Raw genomic sequence first — 16,969 nt, forward strand, 5'->3', positions numbered from 1 at the left:
CAATGCATGATGCGGGTTTTTGTTGTTCTTTATTATTTTTTGGAGTTGAGTTGAGAATTTAGAAGCGAGACTAGAAATATATATTTGTTTTTTTGCTGTTAAAACCGTTATGATTGGATTTCTATAGATGTAAGTCTTGGTGCACCTGATAAAAATTTAGCCCTTGAATGCAGGCAGTGTAAGGTAAATGAAGCAAAGTTCTCTCCGAAACAGCAAAAAAAATGCATTTCAATTATATTGATCCTCGCCACCTTATTTTGTTTGCTGAGCAGCTGGCCGCTGGAGACTTGTCTATCATTTTGTGAGTAAGCTGCGTGTTTTACATCCATTTTGAGATGGCAAACCTATGTTTTACGCAGTCTGATAAGTTTTTTTTAATTTATGAGTTTTATGTCATGTTTTTTTTTTAATTTATGAGTTTATGTCATGTTGGTGTGCTTATACATATCAGTGGAGAAGGGGCATTGAATAAGTGTTTCTTTTTGATATTGTTCTGAATTTTGACTATTAGCTGGCATTTTACCTTTTGTTTCATTATTGTAGTTGTTACTTTTGTGTAGTGAAACTTGATAACTCACTGCTGCCCATGTCTAGGTTGTGTCAATTGTTTTTTCTTCACTGAACGTACCACTGATTATCAATGATGACATCAGGGTTTTGTTCTGTTTTTTCTCTGGCATTTGAATTTGCTTCAAATCATTGTGACCTTTTTTTTTCCATGCAAAGTTACTGGTATATGTGAATATGTTAACACACTTTAAATCAAAACCTGAAATGTCTCCTTTTTAAAAGTAATTTTTTTAATTTCTTTTATTTAAATGGTACACATTCATATGATTGTCTCCCTTTTTTTCCTTTTTTTTTCTTTTCCTTTTTTTTTTCTCTCTCCTTCTCTTATTTTGTTTTTTTCTTTCTTATTCTTCTGTTTGTTCTTCCTTTTATCTTCTTATCCTCTTTCTCTTGCTTGTTCCTTGTCCCAGTATGCTTTCACGCCGCCCCATCTAATTATTTTGTGCTCCATCCACATCTGAATTTCGTTCAGCTGCCTTGTCCGAAATGTGTGTGGGGCACATACGTTTAATGTCAATGTTCATGTTTCAAGTTCCTTGCTTTGTGAATTGCATACCAATGTTTTATGCAGTCGTGATAGATTCTAAATGTATGTGTTATCCTAGTTTGGTGTACATTGACTGGATTTCGATCCCTGGAGAATGGGCATTAACTAAGTGTTTGTTTGTGATATCATTAGTAATCTGAAGTTCAACTATTAGCTGGCTTGTAGAACTTTTTTTCTCTTTTTGTTGCTGTTCTGTATTCAAACATGTTGATACAACTCACTGCTGCCTATGCCTAGGCTGTGCCAATTATTTATTTATTTGTTTACATCAATGTGATATAGTGACGAGTGTACATCAAAATTCTCTCTTATAAGTTATACTGGATTCTTCACTGCATGTACTACGGCGTATCGATGATGACTATCAGGGTTTTGTTCTATTTATTCTTTGTTCTGCCAATTTGAATTCTGCTTTGAATAGTATTTTGATCATTTTTGTTTCCGTGCTGCTGGTATGTCAAAATGCAGTGAAATTAAAACCTGGAAGTCACAATGGCAATAAGCGAGATTCAAATCTCTCCTTTGTTTTAATCAATTTATTTGACTGCATTTTTGTTTTAGAACTTGTACATAATTATGATCATCTCTGTTATCGAACCTGCACGCTTGACCTTTGTCTTTCTGGATCAATACAATGTTGTGCACTGACCATTATTTGTTTGTGAGTGCGTAAAGCGGTTGTGTGGTCTGCGTAAAATTGTGTAGGTCAATCGTGACATCTGCGTGGAGAGTGCGTCAAATGCGTGAGAATGCGTAAAGCAATTGTGACATCTGCGTGGAGAGTGCGTCAAATGCGTGAGAATGCGTACAGCAATTGTGACATCTGCGTGAAGAGAGCGTAAAAAGCGCGTAATGCCTGAGAATGCGTCAATAATTTGTGACATCTGCGTGGAGAGTGCGTAAGATGATCAGGACATCTGCGTCAAGAGCGCGTTAAATGCGTAAAGCAATCGCGTCGTCTGCGTGGAGAGCGCGTTAATAGCGTGAGAATGCGTAAAGCAATCGTGACGTCTGCGTGGAGAGTGCGAATTTGTCTTGGTGTCAAATAAGCGTGCGCTGGAGGTGCGTATGGTCTGCGTAATCTGAGGGAAAACGAGTGTGTCACGCATGTATTTCGCTTTGCAAAATCGCGCGCGTTACGCATGCGTCCAGTGCAGTTGTTACGCAGAGTTTGGCGACTGCGACACGCATTCGCTGCGCAAAATTTTGCTGGCTGGGTTCGTCTAGTTGGACGGCTTTGGCTGCCAATTACTGGCCATGCTGGACTGACACACTAGTGGCAGTGCACGAAGTGATAGAATGATCAGCTGCCGTCGTGTCTGTTTTTGTCTGTTGCTCAGTGATTCAATATGAATCACAGGCCTGAGTACGTATATGTCATCCTTGCCGCTCAGTGATTGTGTGTGTGTGTGAGAGAGAGAGACAGAGACAGAGACAGAGTGAGGGAAAACTCAGAACTCTAAACTTTATTTCTGAACGAAAGGATAACGTTTTAGGCTGAGCCTAATATTCCAACCTGCCCTTTCACCATGTGCAGAGAATATTCAGTTGTAAACGTAAGCAAAGCCACTGCGCAAACACACAAAGACACTCACGCACGCACGTCTGCGGGCACACACAAACACGCACTCACTGCCGGCGAACACACAAATACACACAAACACGCACGAGAGAGAGAGAGAGAGACAGAGATTTCCAGTAAGCTAGATCTTTTGACCTACTCCTGACTCTTATTTAGCAATATGACCAAAGAAGAAATCCAACAGGCGAGCAATATTCTCACACACACACACACACACACACACACACACACACACACACACACACACACACACAGTTTAAAACAAAAAAGTTTATTCCAAAAGGCAAAGCAAAAGCACCTAAATCAAAAGACATCAAGCAAATATTAATCTCGTTTGATTTTCCGATTACCTGGAAATCAAGGAGTCACAGTCTTTATTAGTAAATCAAGTGCCTCCTGATATTTTTGTTTTTTGTGAGCTTTCAATGCTAGGTTTTACGATGTTGGTTTTCACTATACACTTACATGGAAGGGGGAAGCTTGTGTATTCGTAAAAAGTAAAGTTTCTTCAACCAAAATGTCATACAGCCACTACTCAACAATCAAATAATGAATGACAAATTGTAGTATTATCCATAAGGTTAAATGGAAAGATGGGTCTCTACGACATAAGCTACACAAGATTTATAATTCGATTTTTTTGTTTAACCTTCGCCGTAGGTCGCTATAAACATTCTTTGCAGCACGTCGTGAGTACCCATGTAACCATACTTCTCAAAGAAGGAAAAATATGCACGGGTAAACAAAACAAGAACAAGAAAAAACAAGTCGCGTAAGGCGAAAATACAATATTTAGTCAAGTAGCTGCCATTTTTCAGCAAGACCGTATACTCGTAGCATCGTCAGTCCACCGCTCATGGCAAAGGCAGTGAAATTGACAAGAAGAGCGGGGTAGTAGTTGCGCTAAGAAGAATAGCACGCTTTTCTGTACCTCTCTTTGTTTTAACTTTCTGAGCGTGTTTTTAATCCAAACATATCATATCTATATGTTTTTGGAATCAGGAACCGACAAGGAATAAGATGAAAGTGTTTTTAAATTGATTTGGACAATTTAATTTTGATAATAATTTTTATATATTTAATTTTCAGAGCTTGTTTTTAATCCGAATATAACATATTTATATGTTTTTGGAATCAGCAAATGATGGAGAATAAGATAAACGTAAATTTGGATCGTTTTATAAATTTTAATTTTTTTTTACAATTTTCAGATTTTTAATGACCAAAGTCATCAATTAATTTTTAAGCCACCAAGCTGAAATGCAATACCGAACCCCGGGCTTCGTCGAAGATTACTTGACCAAAATTTGAACCAATTTGGTTAAAAAATGAGGGCGTGACAGTGCCGCCTCAACTTTCACGAAAAGCCGGATATGACGTCATCAAAGACATTTATCAAAAAAATGAAAAAAAAACGTTCCGGGATTTCATACCCAGGAACTCTCATGTCAAATTTCCTAAAGATCGGTCCAGTAGTTTAGTCTGAATCGCTCTACACACACACACACACACACACGCACACACGCACGCACGCACACACGCACACACATACACCACGACCCTCGTTTCGATTCCCCCTCGATGTTAAAATATTTAGTCAAAACTTGACTAAATATAAAAAGGAAAAAAATACAGAAATCAGGCTTTTCATTGAATTAGATTATCAAACTAAATATATTTCCGATTTTGTACTTACATTTATCTTTTACGTGTTGTGTAATTACGCACCAAGTTAATTTTTACCTGAAATAAACAGGAACCATAACTCAGCTTTTATTTTGACATCGAACCCACAATTATCTCCCTTACAATCGCGATTTTGTCTGAAAACTTCTGTGTACACATCGAAGGCCCAATCAGGGTTTCAATCTACAAATCCACTACTCAATGTGTATGGTTGAAAATAACACAACCCCGAACTGGCCCCTTGAAAGTTGAGAACTCTTCTGAGAAAGAGAAACATAAACTCAGTCATTTGTTGATGTAAGCCGCGAACACAATGGACCGGCACAGGAACACAACTTTATCCAATGCACACGATACAAAAAGAACAGGATGTAAAAGAAAAACTTTCCCGCGGTTCTCAAACTCCCGCTCGAGTTCGCTGCTTGTTCCTTGAGCCATCTTGAAATAGATCAGAACTCTTCTCAGAAAGAGAACCAGAAAGTCACATTACACTGTTAGAAGTATGGTTACATAGTGTCTCACGACGTGCTGCAAAGATAGTCGATGTTTGACCTTTGTTTATTTAATTACCTGTCAATCAATTTTAATGCGGGTTTAGGAGATAATAGATTTTTAGGTGTTTGAGGCATTTCCAAAAGCTCATTACAGAATTCCACCTAGTTTTCGAGATATTCGCAATTAAAGTCCGGACTGTTACTAAAGTACTCACGACCTACGGCGAAGGTTAAGAGCATCACCAGTTAATATCCCTGTTAGATTTAGAGACCTGCGATGACGTAAAGAATCATTAGTTAGTTACATTTCTAGAGGCCTAGCCTAAACAATGTGGCTTCATTGCTTACAAAATGTTTCAATTAAAAACTGAAAAAATATACAAAAAAGGAAAGAAGAAAAAAACATGCAGGAATTGCTGATAACGTTGATGTCAACAATGTCCATACAGTAGTAGTGCCTGCTTTGGAGTTTTGGATTTTATTTTTAAGGCAAAGCTTGCACAATTTTTATTGTCATCATTTTCACGAGTTTTCATTCACAAGCACCTGGGAAATAAATCTCATGTTCCCCGGGGAATAAATCCCCGGTTACCATAGTTGCAGGAAGCCCTATTACATGGATAATCAAAAGCAAACCCAATAGAAACGCTCGAGGATTCTTCGGCTCTTTTCATTGGCGTTTCCCCAGACCTAAACAGACGACAAGACACTGCTTTGCAAAGTTCCAAAAACGAACTGGCAAACTGGCAAAAGTAAACAAAAAAACAAAACTACTTCAATAAATTCGTCACAAACAAATGAAACCTACCGATATGTTATGTCTTCTTACAAAGTCACGGAGTGCGTGTATCTGTGTTTCGATACACAGACGTTCGGAGAAACACGAACGTCAAGTTCAAGTAAAACGACACCTGACACACACATTTTGACCCGTGCACAAGACGTTGTATCGATAAACGAAGCACAAGTAAGAAACAATAATAAAAGCAAAGAAAATAGCAACACGATATGCAAACATCTAACAAAGCCGAGCAAGCAGAATGACAGGTCTAATGAAAAACAAAGAGGTACCGAGTCGGAAACAAGATCGCGATTCTTTCCTTCGCTGCACGACGCAAATCTTCTGTGACCTTTGACCAAACGTAGCTTCCACATTCGATCACCGTGCTCAGCTTCGGCCTTGGTCAATAAATATGAAACAAAAGTCGATATGCTCCCCCTCGGACAGACAAAAAAGCTGGTCTGTCAACAACCCATCAAACATCTTATAATGTCCCTACACAATAAGGATGACTGGTAGTATATAACACACCCAAGGTTTACCTTATCAATAGAAAATGTTCATATTAATCGTGAAAGTAAATTTTGGAGAGCAATATTGAAGTCGTTTTCCAATGCAGTCATCATCGAGTAAACTGGCACATACATTCTCTAGTAATTAATTATAAATAACGCGTGAAAAATTTTATTTTCGCAAGTGCAGGAAAGCTCGGATAAACATGGACAATAACTAATAAGGCACACAAAAAAGAAACAGATATATATGCAAACACACATACATGGCTAATAAAGTTAATAAATGACTACAATTTGAATCAAAAATCAAAGATCATTCCCCAGAAAGTCCACTACTAGTTGGCGATGGAAAAGTATGATATAAGAGACTTATGCGGAACCAATGTCCTCGGACCTGAGAGAATATTGAAATGAACAAGCGACTTTTATCTTCAACATATCTTGAGAAGTTTCATCCGAGCGGTAAAACCTGTGTGTCACTTCTTTGCTACGAGTCTTCATAAGTTGAATACGGTATTGCCCAGTCAATAAAAGCTGCTTACCGCATTCAGTTTCTTGTGAAAGCAAGCCGCATTCTTTACACATACATAGATGTTAGTTTACATCAGGTACGTTTATTTCTTATAAGACGTCTTCTCCTGCGCTAAGTTTTCTTTATTATTTCAATTTTTAGGGGGGTATTTGTTTACATGTTTCTTTCTTAAACACGTTGTTTTTGTCTGTGTACTTTTTTTTCGCAACATAAAGTCATTGCATAACTGTGTTCTTTTTGAAATCGGAATCGGAATCATACTTTCAATTGGAGCCAAATACACAACGTGTACCACTTTGCCAGACCTGGGAACCCCTGTTTTGCACTTTGAGTATTCTCAAACAAATTTGGTGTATTTTCAAAAAAATGAGCATACTCCACACAGCGTTTGCACATCCGTGATTAAAACATGCCTCATGCGCGTCCGTCACACCGTTAATTAAGTTTACCTATGCATTTAAAACAAATGCTTTTTTCCATTTTTACTGACAAAAACTGTACCGTATTTGACGGACTACAAGCCGCGACTTAAAAAAAAGAATCGCATTGCGGCTTATAAAAAGATGCGGCTAAAACGTTACCTAAACTTGAATAGCATTCACCTAATGGAAGTCGCCGCGGATTTTCATTTCGCTCGATTAGCGATTACCGGTACTTTATTAGCTCTCTACTCAAGGCTCGGCGCTTTTCTCTTTCTTTCGCGAATCTTCGTTTGTCAACAAGTCGTCGTGACAAGCGTACAGAGAAACACCGGATGTATCAGGATCTCGCGCGCGCGAGATTTCGTTTTTTTGTGTCTCGAGATAGTTGGAGGAGCGAGAGCCGCCATGTTGTGTTTTCGTCTGCTCGAAATGTGCGCAAAAGTCGTAAATCATTCCAATAAAGCTTATTCCAGGCGGGACTACATGTGTGTGTTGGTTACAAATTGTGTGTGTGTGTGTGATATTTTTCTTCAAACCTTTTCACTTTTCTTCTTTGTTTCACTTGTTTATTCTCGGAGCTGATTTCGCCAAATACCGAACTTTCGTTTGCCTGGTTGTTTTGATTGATTGACACGATCCGATTATATTTGTTTCGACGGCGGCTAATATAGTGACGTAATCATGTGCCAAAATACTGGATCGGCTTCAGGATGGGCTTGTGAAGAAAAGTAGTCTAGGAATTTTTCTCGTCGTATTTTTTTCCCACTGACCGCCGTACTGAGCGTATTCTCGACAATCATGCGTACAAAATACGGCGAAATCGTATAGGTTCCCAGGTCTGCTTTGCGCTTTTGGTTCAAAGTGAATTAATCAACAGCCGATTTGGAGTGACTTGTTGCTGTTTAACAAATATAAACAAATGTAACAAATTTAAAGCCGATCAGAATAAAACAATAATTCACCAGTTTTGTAGGCATCAAACTGAACTATTATAGACTAATCTATGTATTCGTGTATCAATCAACAAAGAAAGGGGATTGAGTACTAAGAGTAATGCAGGAAGAGCAAGGTACGATTTTTCTCAGTCCTTTGTCAAATCAACGTTTACCATCGTCACTCCTCCTTCTGCTCCTAATCCTCCTTTTGCAACTATTACAAACAGGCTTTAGAACAACTTGCAAATAAAAATATAACACAAGGCTAACAAGTATTAAACATGCAAACATGGTTGCATTACTTATAATAATAATAATAAGGATATTTATAGGGCGCTAGTCCTAAAATAGTTCTAAGCGCCTATTCTTTCTTTTTCTTTATTTTTGGTGTTTAACGTCGTTTTCAACCATTCAAGGTTATATCGCGACGGAGGAAAGGGGGGAGATGGGATAGAGCCACTTGTCAATTGTTTCTTGTTCACAAAAGCACTAATCAAAAATTTGCTCCAGGGGCTTGCAACGTAGTACAATATATTACCTTACTGGGAGAATGCAAGTTTCCAGTACAAAGGACTTAAAATTTCTTACATACTGCTTGACTAAAATCTTTACAAACATTGACTATATTCTATACAAGAAACACTTAACAAGGGTAAAAAGAGAAACAGAATCCGTTAGTCGCCTCTTACGACATGCTGGGGAGCATCGGGTAAATTCTTCCCCCTAACCCGCGGGGGGTATTTAAAGTCGAATGCTATAAACCGTTTTGAACAAAATAATTTTCATAACCAATGACTTGTTAAAATTATATATATCAGGATTACCAAACAAAGCAAATAAGTAGCACATTTACTGCTCAAAACTGTTCTCCCAGTTAACCACAGCTTCCTTCAGCTACTTCGTCTGTTAAGCCTGTCAGCAAAATCCTTTTCAGCAGTTAACAACATCTCTCTGATTTGTATATACTTAAAGGTGTAAAAAAAAAGATAAAAAAAAGCAGTATTGATTTTTTTTCTTGGTATACGTGAATAGCAGAATACATCATCAATACTTAATTCCAATGCATGGCTTTATACAATCCATTAAGTGATCAAAACCTTCCTGCAATGTGCAATTTGATCAATGAATTTAATCAAGTGCATGTGGCTGAATATTTTAATTAAAAGTACTTAAACTGATTTCGTTAATCTAGAAAATTATACACTCAAAATATGTCCACAACAGTATTCTGTAACTGCATACTAACAGTCCCATTCTAAAAGCTACAAACATGTCACCGTGTAAGTGACTCAAATAAGATATTCAAGATCGATCAAAAGTGCATTTGCACAAAACAGCTTCAATAGAGTGTCTGTTTCAAGCACAGTGCTCAAAACCACATGATAAAATTAAACTGACAAACATTAAGCAAAACATCAACTATTCTACAGAATCAATATTTGGTTGTTTATTAAATACCTACCTCAGATTAGTCAAAAATGCGTGAATATTAGAGCACAGTAAGTATTTAGCTGTATAATACAAAACCATCAAAGCGGCACAATTATTTCGATCTGTCAACAATATAACCAATACAAAACAAAGGAGTAACTTTCATTAAATTCCCCATATATGTCAATACAAAATTCTCCAAAAGCTGTGACTCTTTGAAAAACATAATTACACAATTAGTCTTTTCAACACCAGCTCTACTTTATTAGTGAGACTGTGTGTGCATGCATGTGTTTGTTTGTTTGCTTAACGCCCAGTCCACCACGAAGGGTGATATCAGGGCGGTGCTGCTTTGACATTTAACGTGCGCCACACACAAGACAGAAGTCGCAGCACAGGCTTCGTGTCTCACCCAGTCACATTATTCTGACACCGGACCAACCAGTCCTAGCACTAACCCTATAATGCCAAACGCCAGGCGGAGCAGCCACTAGACTGCCAATTTTAAAGTCTTAGCCTAGGTATGACCCGGCCGGGGTTCGTACCCACGACCTCCCGCTCATTGGGCGGACGCCTTACCACTAGGCCACTGTGTTGCGGTCATGCATGTGTTGCCGGGGTTGTTATTTATTTATTCATTTATTTATGTATTATACACAATAAGAGAGAAAGAATGTAAGCAAACGTTAGACACAGGGGAAGATATATTTGACCAAATCATATTCTTAAACGAAAGGCAGAGCGTTGTTTAGAGCAAATAACCAAAGGGAAGTAAGCGTATAACTCTCGCTTACTCCATTACAAATGTCGTATGCATTTTGAGCGCTTACTTCCCTTTGGTTATTTGATCTCAAATCATATTCCTCAAAATAACAGTCCCAGCACATCAGCTTTGAATGCAGGATGGCTCATTTCATGATTGCGATATTTGATTTAAATAATCATCATCAGAGTGCACAAACATACGTATCCTATCATAAGAAAACTTCAAATCTAACATCAACAAGAAATTACTTAAGTTTAGTAGGTGGAAACTATGTACACTGAATTTATTGTTTCGATGAATCAAGCATGAACATGAACGGAAAAACAGCGTATGAACAACCTTTGAAAACATACTGAATCTCAAAAATATATCTTGACAGTACTGCCTTAAACTTCGACTGAGTGAGGCAAAACAAACAGACATTAAGTATTTCATGAAGCTGCATTGTTTAGTACCAAATACAAATTGTGACATCATAATTCATTTGGTTTAAACAATGTTTTATTAAATCTAACATGATACAATAATACAACGATAAACAATAGGGACACGAACTCAAGCGAACGCTTATATTACGCGCCCTACGTAGTAGGAAAATAACACAAATATGATGTCGGACAAGCATTACTTATAAATTGTGGAACTATCTAGATGAAAAGCATAGTTAAAGCAAATCAGAACGAATAAGAAAAAGCTAGCAGGAGGAAGAGGGGGGAGGGTGGAGGTGGGAGGAAAGAACGGTAGGTACATATAAAAGATGAAGGTGGTTAGCGCATCCAAAAAAGAATATACATAGTACATGACACACTATAATACTGTGGCAAATAAGCAGTAGCTCGCTAAATATATATTTGAAAAATGCATATAAAATAAGGGTTGTTGGCATGAATATGGGTACTGAGTCAAATCAACAAAAACGACCAGATTCATGGATAAACGATTGGACACTTTCAAAAATAAGCTTGTTGGTGCAAAGAGAAAGGTTTTCGCTACCATTTAACAATATTTCAACATGTCTGTAATTTACAGGAAGTGCGTTCATTTTCTGTTCATCTGCTAGGTTATATACCTATATATAGGTAATGGTGATTGAAACAATGACATTGGAATAGATTACACATTGAAATTGACATCTCTGCTAGTTATTAATCTCTACAAAAAGCTATGTACAAAAAACACACGAAAATGTCCACAGAAAGAGAAAGCTGAAACATAAAAACATATTTCAACACAAGCTGACAGCGTCAGTAAATACTAAACATACATATGATGAATGTAGTCAATGATCAATTTATTAGAATGAGGAGTCATATATATGTCACCAGTGGTGTATGTCTGATAAACTGTAAAACTCAAATATTTAAAACGTCCAGTGCAAAAAAAAGAAAACAGAAAGTAGTACATTTTGCATGATAATTATGTTTTTTAGTGATGCAGAACACATCAAATGCACTCAAAATGGTAGTCAGCAAACATGAAAATGAGAATATTTATGTGACAAGGGCTTAAAAAAAGGAAACCCACAAATAGACATGGAAAAACAAGTTTAAATGTTAATGCAATTGGATGAATTCTTTTTGCATCCTATCTCCAATTTAAGAAACAAAAGTGCCATTTTGTTGCAAGAATGAATGTGTCAGTTCAAGAATTACTTCTATTCAATTTGCAGGCATAGAAGATTCTTACTTATAAATGTATCATCAATACGTTTTCATGGAAATTTTAAAATATAAAAAATGAACAGCTTCAAATTATCTCAACTCTGCAAAAAGTCTGAACAAAGAATTCATGGTGATTTATGTACAGTAAACACATTAAACAGTTTATATAGGCAAATATTTAAAAACAATCTCCTCAAAAGCTTGTGTGATGAATATGGAATATGTTTATTGATGATGATCCAAATTTTCGGGGTTCTTCAGGGTGATAGAATGATGAAGTTAAAAAAGAACGTAAGGCGGAATTATATTATATATTATATATATATATACACACACAAGTAAAACAGCGTTAACATATGCGGAAATGAGATTGTGTAAACACAATATTTACTTAATGAATATAAACAAGAGCTTCTTGTAATCAACAACAAAGCGCATCTCAACATGCAGTCTTTCAACTAAGGTGTTCCAAAATTAAAGCCTCCAAAAGATTCTGGCAATCCAAAAACAAAACAAAGGACTCGAAACAAGTGCACCCTTCAAGAAGAAAACAGTTAAAAGCTCAAATTTCATGTAAGCACTGTATTAAACAAATATTACACTCCAGTGTGAACGAGCAGATCTCACTTGCGTTTACTGCTGTATATGAAAATTAGCCTCCAGCCCACCTCCACTCCACTAAAAAAAAAATATATATATAATAACCAACAATTCAACACCACCAACAAACAAAAATTGAACTAGTTTTTGTACAGTTTTTGAAAAGAAGCAAAAGGGGTCCCACACTGGGGATTGTTCTTGTTATCTTTAACATACACAGTTTACAAAAGAAAACATCACAAAAAAGTTTAAGTAAAAAGAAATTCATTTCAATTAGGACAAATATATAACAAGCAATCCTGTAGTCTTTTCCAGAAACATGACATCAGCAATGAAAAAAAATCGCATTACTATCAGAATTCTTGCACAGCCTAGTCTGTATCACACAGCTTAGTCATTCCAAGACAGCTAATGTCTTGTACAAAATCTCAGCTAACCTGAGTAATTATCATATTAATTACAAACGTTTAAAATAAGTAAGCTCATGTTATCCATCAAACTCACATCAACAGCAAGTACAAATACACACAATTTTTATGCGACATTCAAAATTCATAAACAGGGAAGTCAACATAATGTTTTAGCATGTAAACAAAAGTATCTTCAGTAAATGATCCTGCTCAACAAGCAAATATACAATAACAAACAAAAGCTCATGAAAGCTGAATAAAATGTTGACAAAAAACAGTTTCACATTTAAATCATGTTATAATTATGAAATATCTCAAAAATATCCCAAATATGGGATGACCTTATTTTACATTCTGTCACAAATATGCAATTTTACATACCCACACAATAAAATAAGTCTGCATTCAGATATATGTCAAAGATATTCATATGTCTGAAAGGTCAGTAAAATCATATTCATTTAGGGATTCAGGTGCTGTGAAAAATAACTGTGTTCAACAATTATGATTGCATGTAGATGACAATTCGACAAGAACTACAGACAAGAGCAACAATGACAAACTCCTTATCCTACATATACAAAAAAATCTAAAATTCACAAATATTTGTAAATATACAACAGAATTTGAAGGCAAAATGCAAAGATGTGTTTGCGATAAAGCTTGAAAACAAAAAGCAGGGACATATCATAAACGTGACTTATTCAGACTACCGGTACTACCGCATTTCCCATTGTGAAAAAAACCGCAAACAAATCTTTCACCAAATGACCTTAAAAGCGTCTAATGAATTGTGTTTCTAATGCAAACATTTCATGGTCACTCCCAAGTGAATGCAGGGTATCAACATTTGCAAAAGAATGCACACAAAAGTTGACTGAAAATGTGTTAAAAACAAATACCATAAAAAAATAACAAAACAGCTCATTAAAAATACTTAAATCTTTCTTTCTTTCTTTATTTGGTGTTTAACGTCGTTTTCAACCACGAAGGTTATATCGCGACGAGCAAATACTTAAATGATAACTTCCAAATTTAAACAACAAACTATCAGTCAAGTGGGTTTTTTCAATTCTATGAGCAACAATAGCTCCAAATATGCAGTCAGTGAAACATTTACATAAACCCCATAATAGGTATACCCAAAAATAACATCTTTACACAAAAACATATGTACTATATACACGAGATCTGAATAATGTGTCCTCATATTTCTGTTAATGGCGGAGTCACACCAAGACGACGCACGGCCAGCGCACTGAAAATATCACGAAAAATTGCGATTAGGGCCAGTGCGTTGTCGTTCGCTGGGTGTGCGTCAATATGCGTTACTCGTTCGTCGAGCGTGCTAGACCAACGCTACGCATTCGTTGTCATTCGCTGTGTGCGTTGGGATTTTTTGAGTATGCACAAAAATGTGCTTCTACAAAACCGCGGTCACACAACGACGCACTGATCATTATTTTTCTTTTTTGATTCATTTTCAGTGCGCTGGCCGTGCGTTGTCTTGGTGTGACTCCGCCATAACATGCAGGATGGTTATAATTCATAAAGTTGCTCCAAGCACATTCACATTTGTACCACCGCCACCAATCTTCAACAGCTGACAAACGTGTATCTCAGTAAGAATGAGGCCTTGTTCTTCTTTTCATAAAAAATAATATGAGTTATTTCTGATGAAAACTTTCGGTAATTCATAATCATATCCATTCAGGTACACACATAAACAACATTCCGAAATAACAATCTGTACATGCCTGTTCTTATTATGTCGTACACACATAATATTAATATATTATAAAACCGATTATGAAAAAGAATTAAAAAAGTGTTTTAAAACAGATTTGTCTGTAGACAGATTTGACATATTTACAATAGTCTTACAATGTATGGATCATAACATACAGTGTGCTGCGAATTTCATTTAAGCACACAACATGCGTAATTGGGTCCTATTTACACAGAATCTTTGCAGATGTAAAAACTCAATCCTTCAAACAAAAAAAGCATAAAGAATCCTTGAAGAATGTTACACATTTCTTCCTTTTATATGTGTCAGAAAATGTCTTTTTTGCACACAATAATAGTCGTGGCATCAAAGAAACCAGCATTCTAAGGGCCACGTTAGCACACCAGTATCATGTCCCTTTGTAGTCGTAGGCATCATAAAAAACAAGCATTCAAGGGAGTCGTCACGTTATCAAAGTATTTCACGTGTGTGTCCATGCATTATAACATCACATCCATTGTTCAAAAGTTTACTTTAGTACCTAAGACATAAACAATATTTCTTTGCAGACAAATTAAGTTATTCCGACACACACAAAACTCTTTGCTTACATTTTGTTTTTCCAGATGTACAATCGATTTTAACTACACAAACAAAAATCAGCATAAAGCATAACATTCATTACAAGGTATCTTTGCAAATTGAAATAAAAACTTCAAAGGTACATTTTATTACAAAGCAACAACGCTATTTACAGGGTCTTTAGATGTATGACGAAATTCAGAAGAAAGTGGCATGATGAAAGGTTAAACCATGCCTGCAATAGGTTCCACATTCAGATCAAAAGCGTTGCACTGGCATTCGGAATCTTTTTAGCCCTAGAAACAGACAACAGAGTAATCTCCAGGATCATTTTTCTTTTTCAATTAGCGATTTTGTGTAATTGCAAATAACGATGTATTGCTTTTAAATTATCAATTCAATGTATGATATCTTATTCTACTTGGTAACGTTTATCAACATTGATTTTTTGTGGAACTACATTTCTTGAGGCAGAGAAGACTGCAAAGCTTTATTTACAATCCACCCAAGGCAGCCCGCATTTTTTGGCTAAATTCATTAACCGACCCACCAGTAACTCAGTCATGACTTTCTTTTTGACAGAATCAAGGATCTACTCTCTTCGTATCCATAAATGCACATACTTTTCTCAAATAAGAAAACAAGGAGTGCATTTTTGTGGACATGGTTTATTTTGGCAGTTAGGTCATTTGAACTTGAAATCAATCGACACTGCCATTTACAAAAGTAAAGGGTTCTAACGCATGCGCACAAACACAAACACATACACACAAAAACGTTGTTTACACCACAACAACATTCCTGCAAACTTTTTAAGACTGCCTTTTCTCAACGTGCTTTAGTGTTTGTTTTTTTAGCCAACAAAAAAGCAATACAAAGATGAAGATGAGAAGAATGATTCTTCAAACCCAATATCTGTGCCACATGATGATGATGATGATGATGATGATGATGATGATGATGATGATGATGACGACAATTTGTAATCTTCTCATATTCGTGCGTCACAAATTCTTACCTGCATTAATCTCTGGGCACAGTCAACGATACCGGTGGCAGTTTCAAAAGCTACGCTGACATCATCGTCGGTGTACACATCAGCAGGAATCTTAGGGTACACCAGGACGTCAGGGTAGCACATGCGCGCGTTGGGTCCCACCCGGGACTCCAGTCGCTGGGCCAGATCTGCAAGTTGTGTGTTTCTGGTTCTCTGAGCAAGGTATACCACGTCGTGGGAATCCGAGGCGAACGCGTCGCAGTCACGGCTGAACAGTAACGCTTTCACTGCCTTCTCCGCTGCCTGTCATTCAAACAGTCACGTTTAGACCGACAGTTTAGACTGACTCGTAATTTCATTATTTGATTGAGACCAGGTTCCTGTTGGGAACATTTTATCCAGGGAGGACTCAACAAATGTTTCAGTTGGGAAAGTCAGTTGATGTTCCCTACAGGAAGACTGGTCTCAATCAAATAATCAAACTACGACCTAGTCTAAACCTTACTGATTGCTTTTGGTACATGTACAATAAAAAAAAAATCTTCAGCATTGGTCTTACTACGCCCCATGACAATCTCTGTGGTCTACACAACTTGATTAACGACAAAAACACCGTGTCAAAAACAGTCATTTTCGTCACATAACGCACGCTTCTTGACAGTTTAGACCCCCGGAAGTCAACTCTGTAACATTTTGCTTGTCTAAACCTTACTGATTGCTTTTGGTACA

At 36.8% G+C, this 16,969-nt stretch overlaps 1 protein-coding gene across 1 annotated transcript in view; it reads right to left on the minus strand.

Moving 5' to 3' along the window:
• Positions 1–5,109: 5,109 nt before the first annotated feature.
• Positions 5,110–16,969, minus strand: part of LOC138977160 (sacsin-like) — a 30,353-nt gene continuing 18,493 nt past the window's right edge. The window contains exons 8-9 of the mRNA XM_070350070.1: positions 16,262–16,543; positions 5,110–15,539 (exon numbers count right to left, since the gene is read on the minus strand). Coding sequence (XP_070206171.1) covers positions 15,534–15,539; positions 16,262–16,543 — 288 coding nt within the window. The 3' untranslated portion in view covers positions 5,110–15,533. The remainder of the gene's footprint in view (positions 15,540–16,261; positions 16,544–16,969) is intronic.

The sequence above is a fragment of the Littorina saxatilis genome, linkage group LG9 (assembly GCF_037325665.1).
Source record: "Littorina saxatilis isolate snail1 linkage group LG9, US_GU_Lsax_2.0, whole genome shotgun sequence".
NCBI lineage: Eukaryota > Metazoa > Mollusca > Gastropoda > Littorinimorpha > Littorinidae > Littorina > Littorina saxatilis.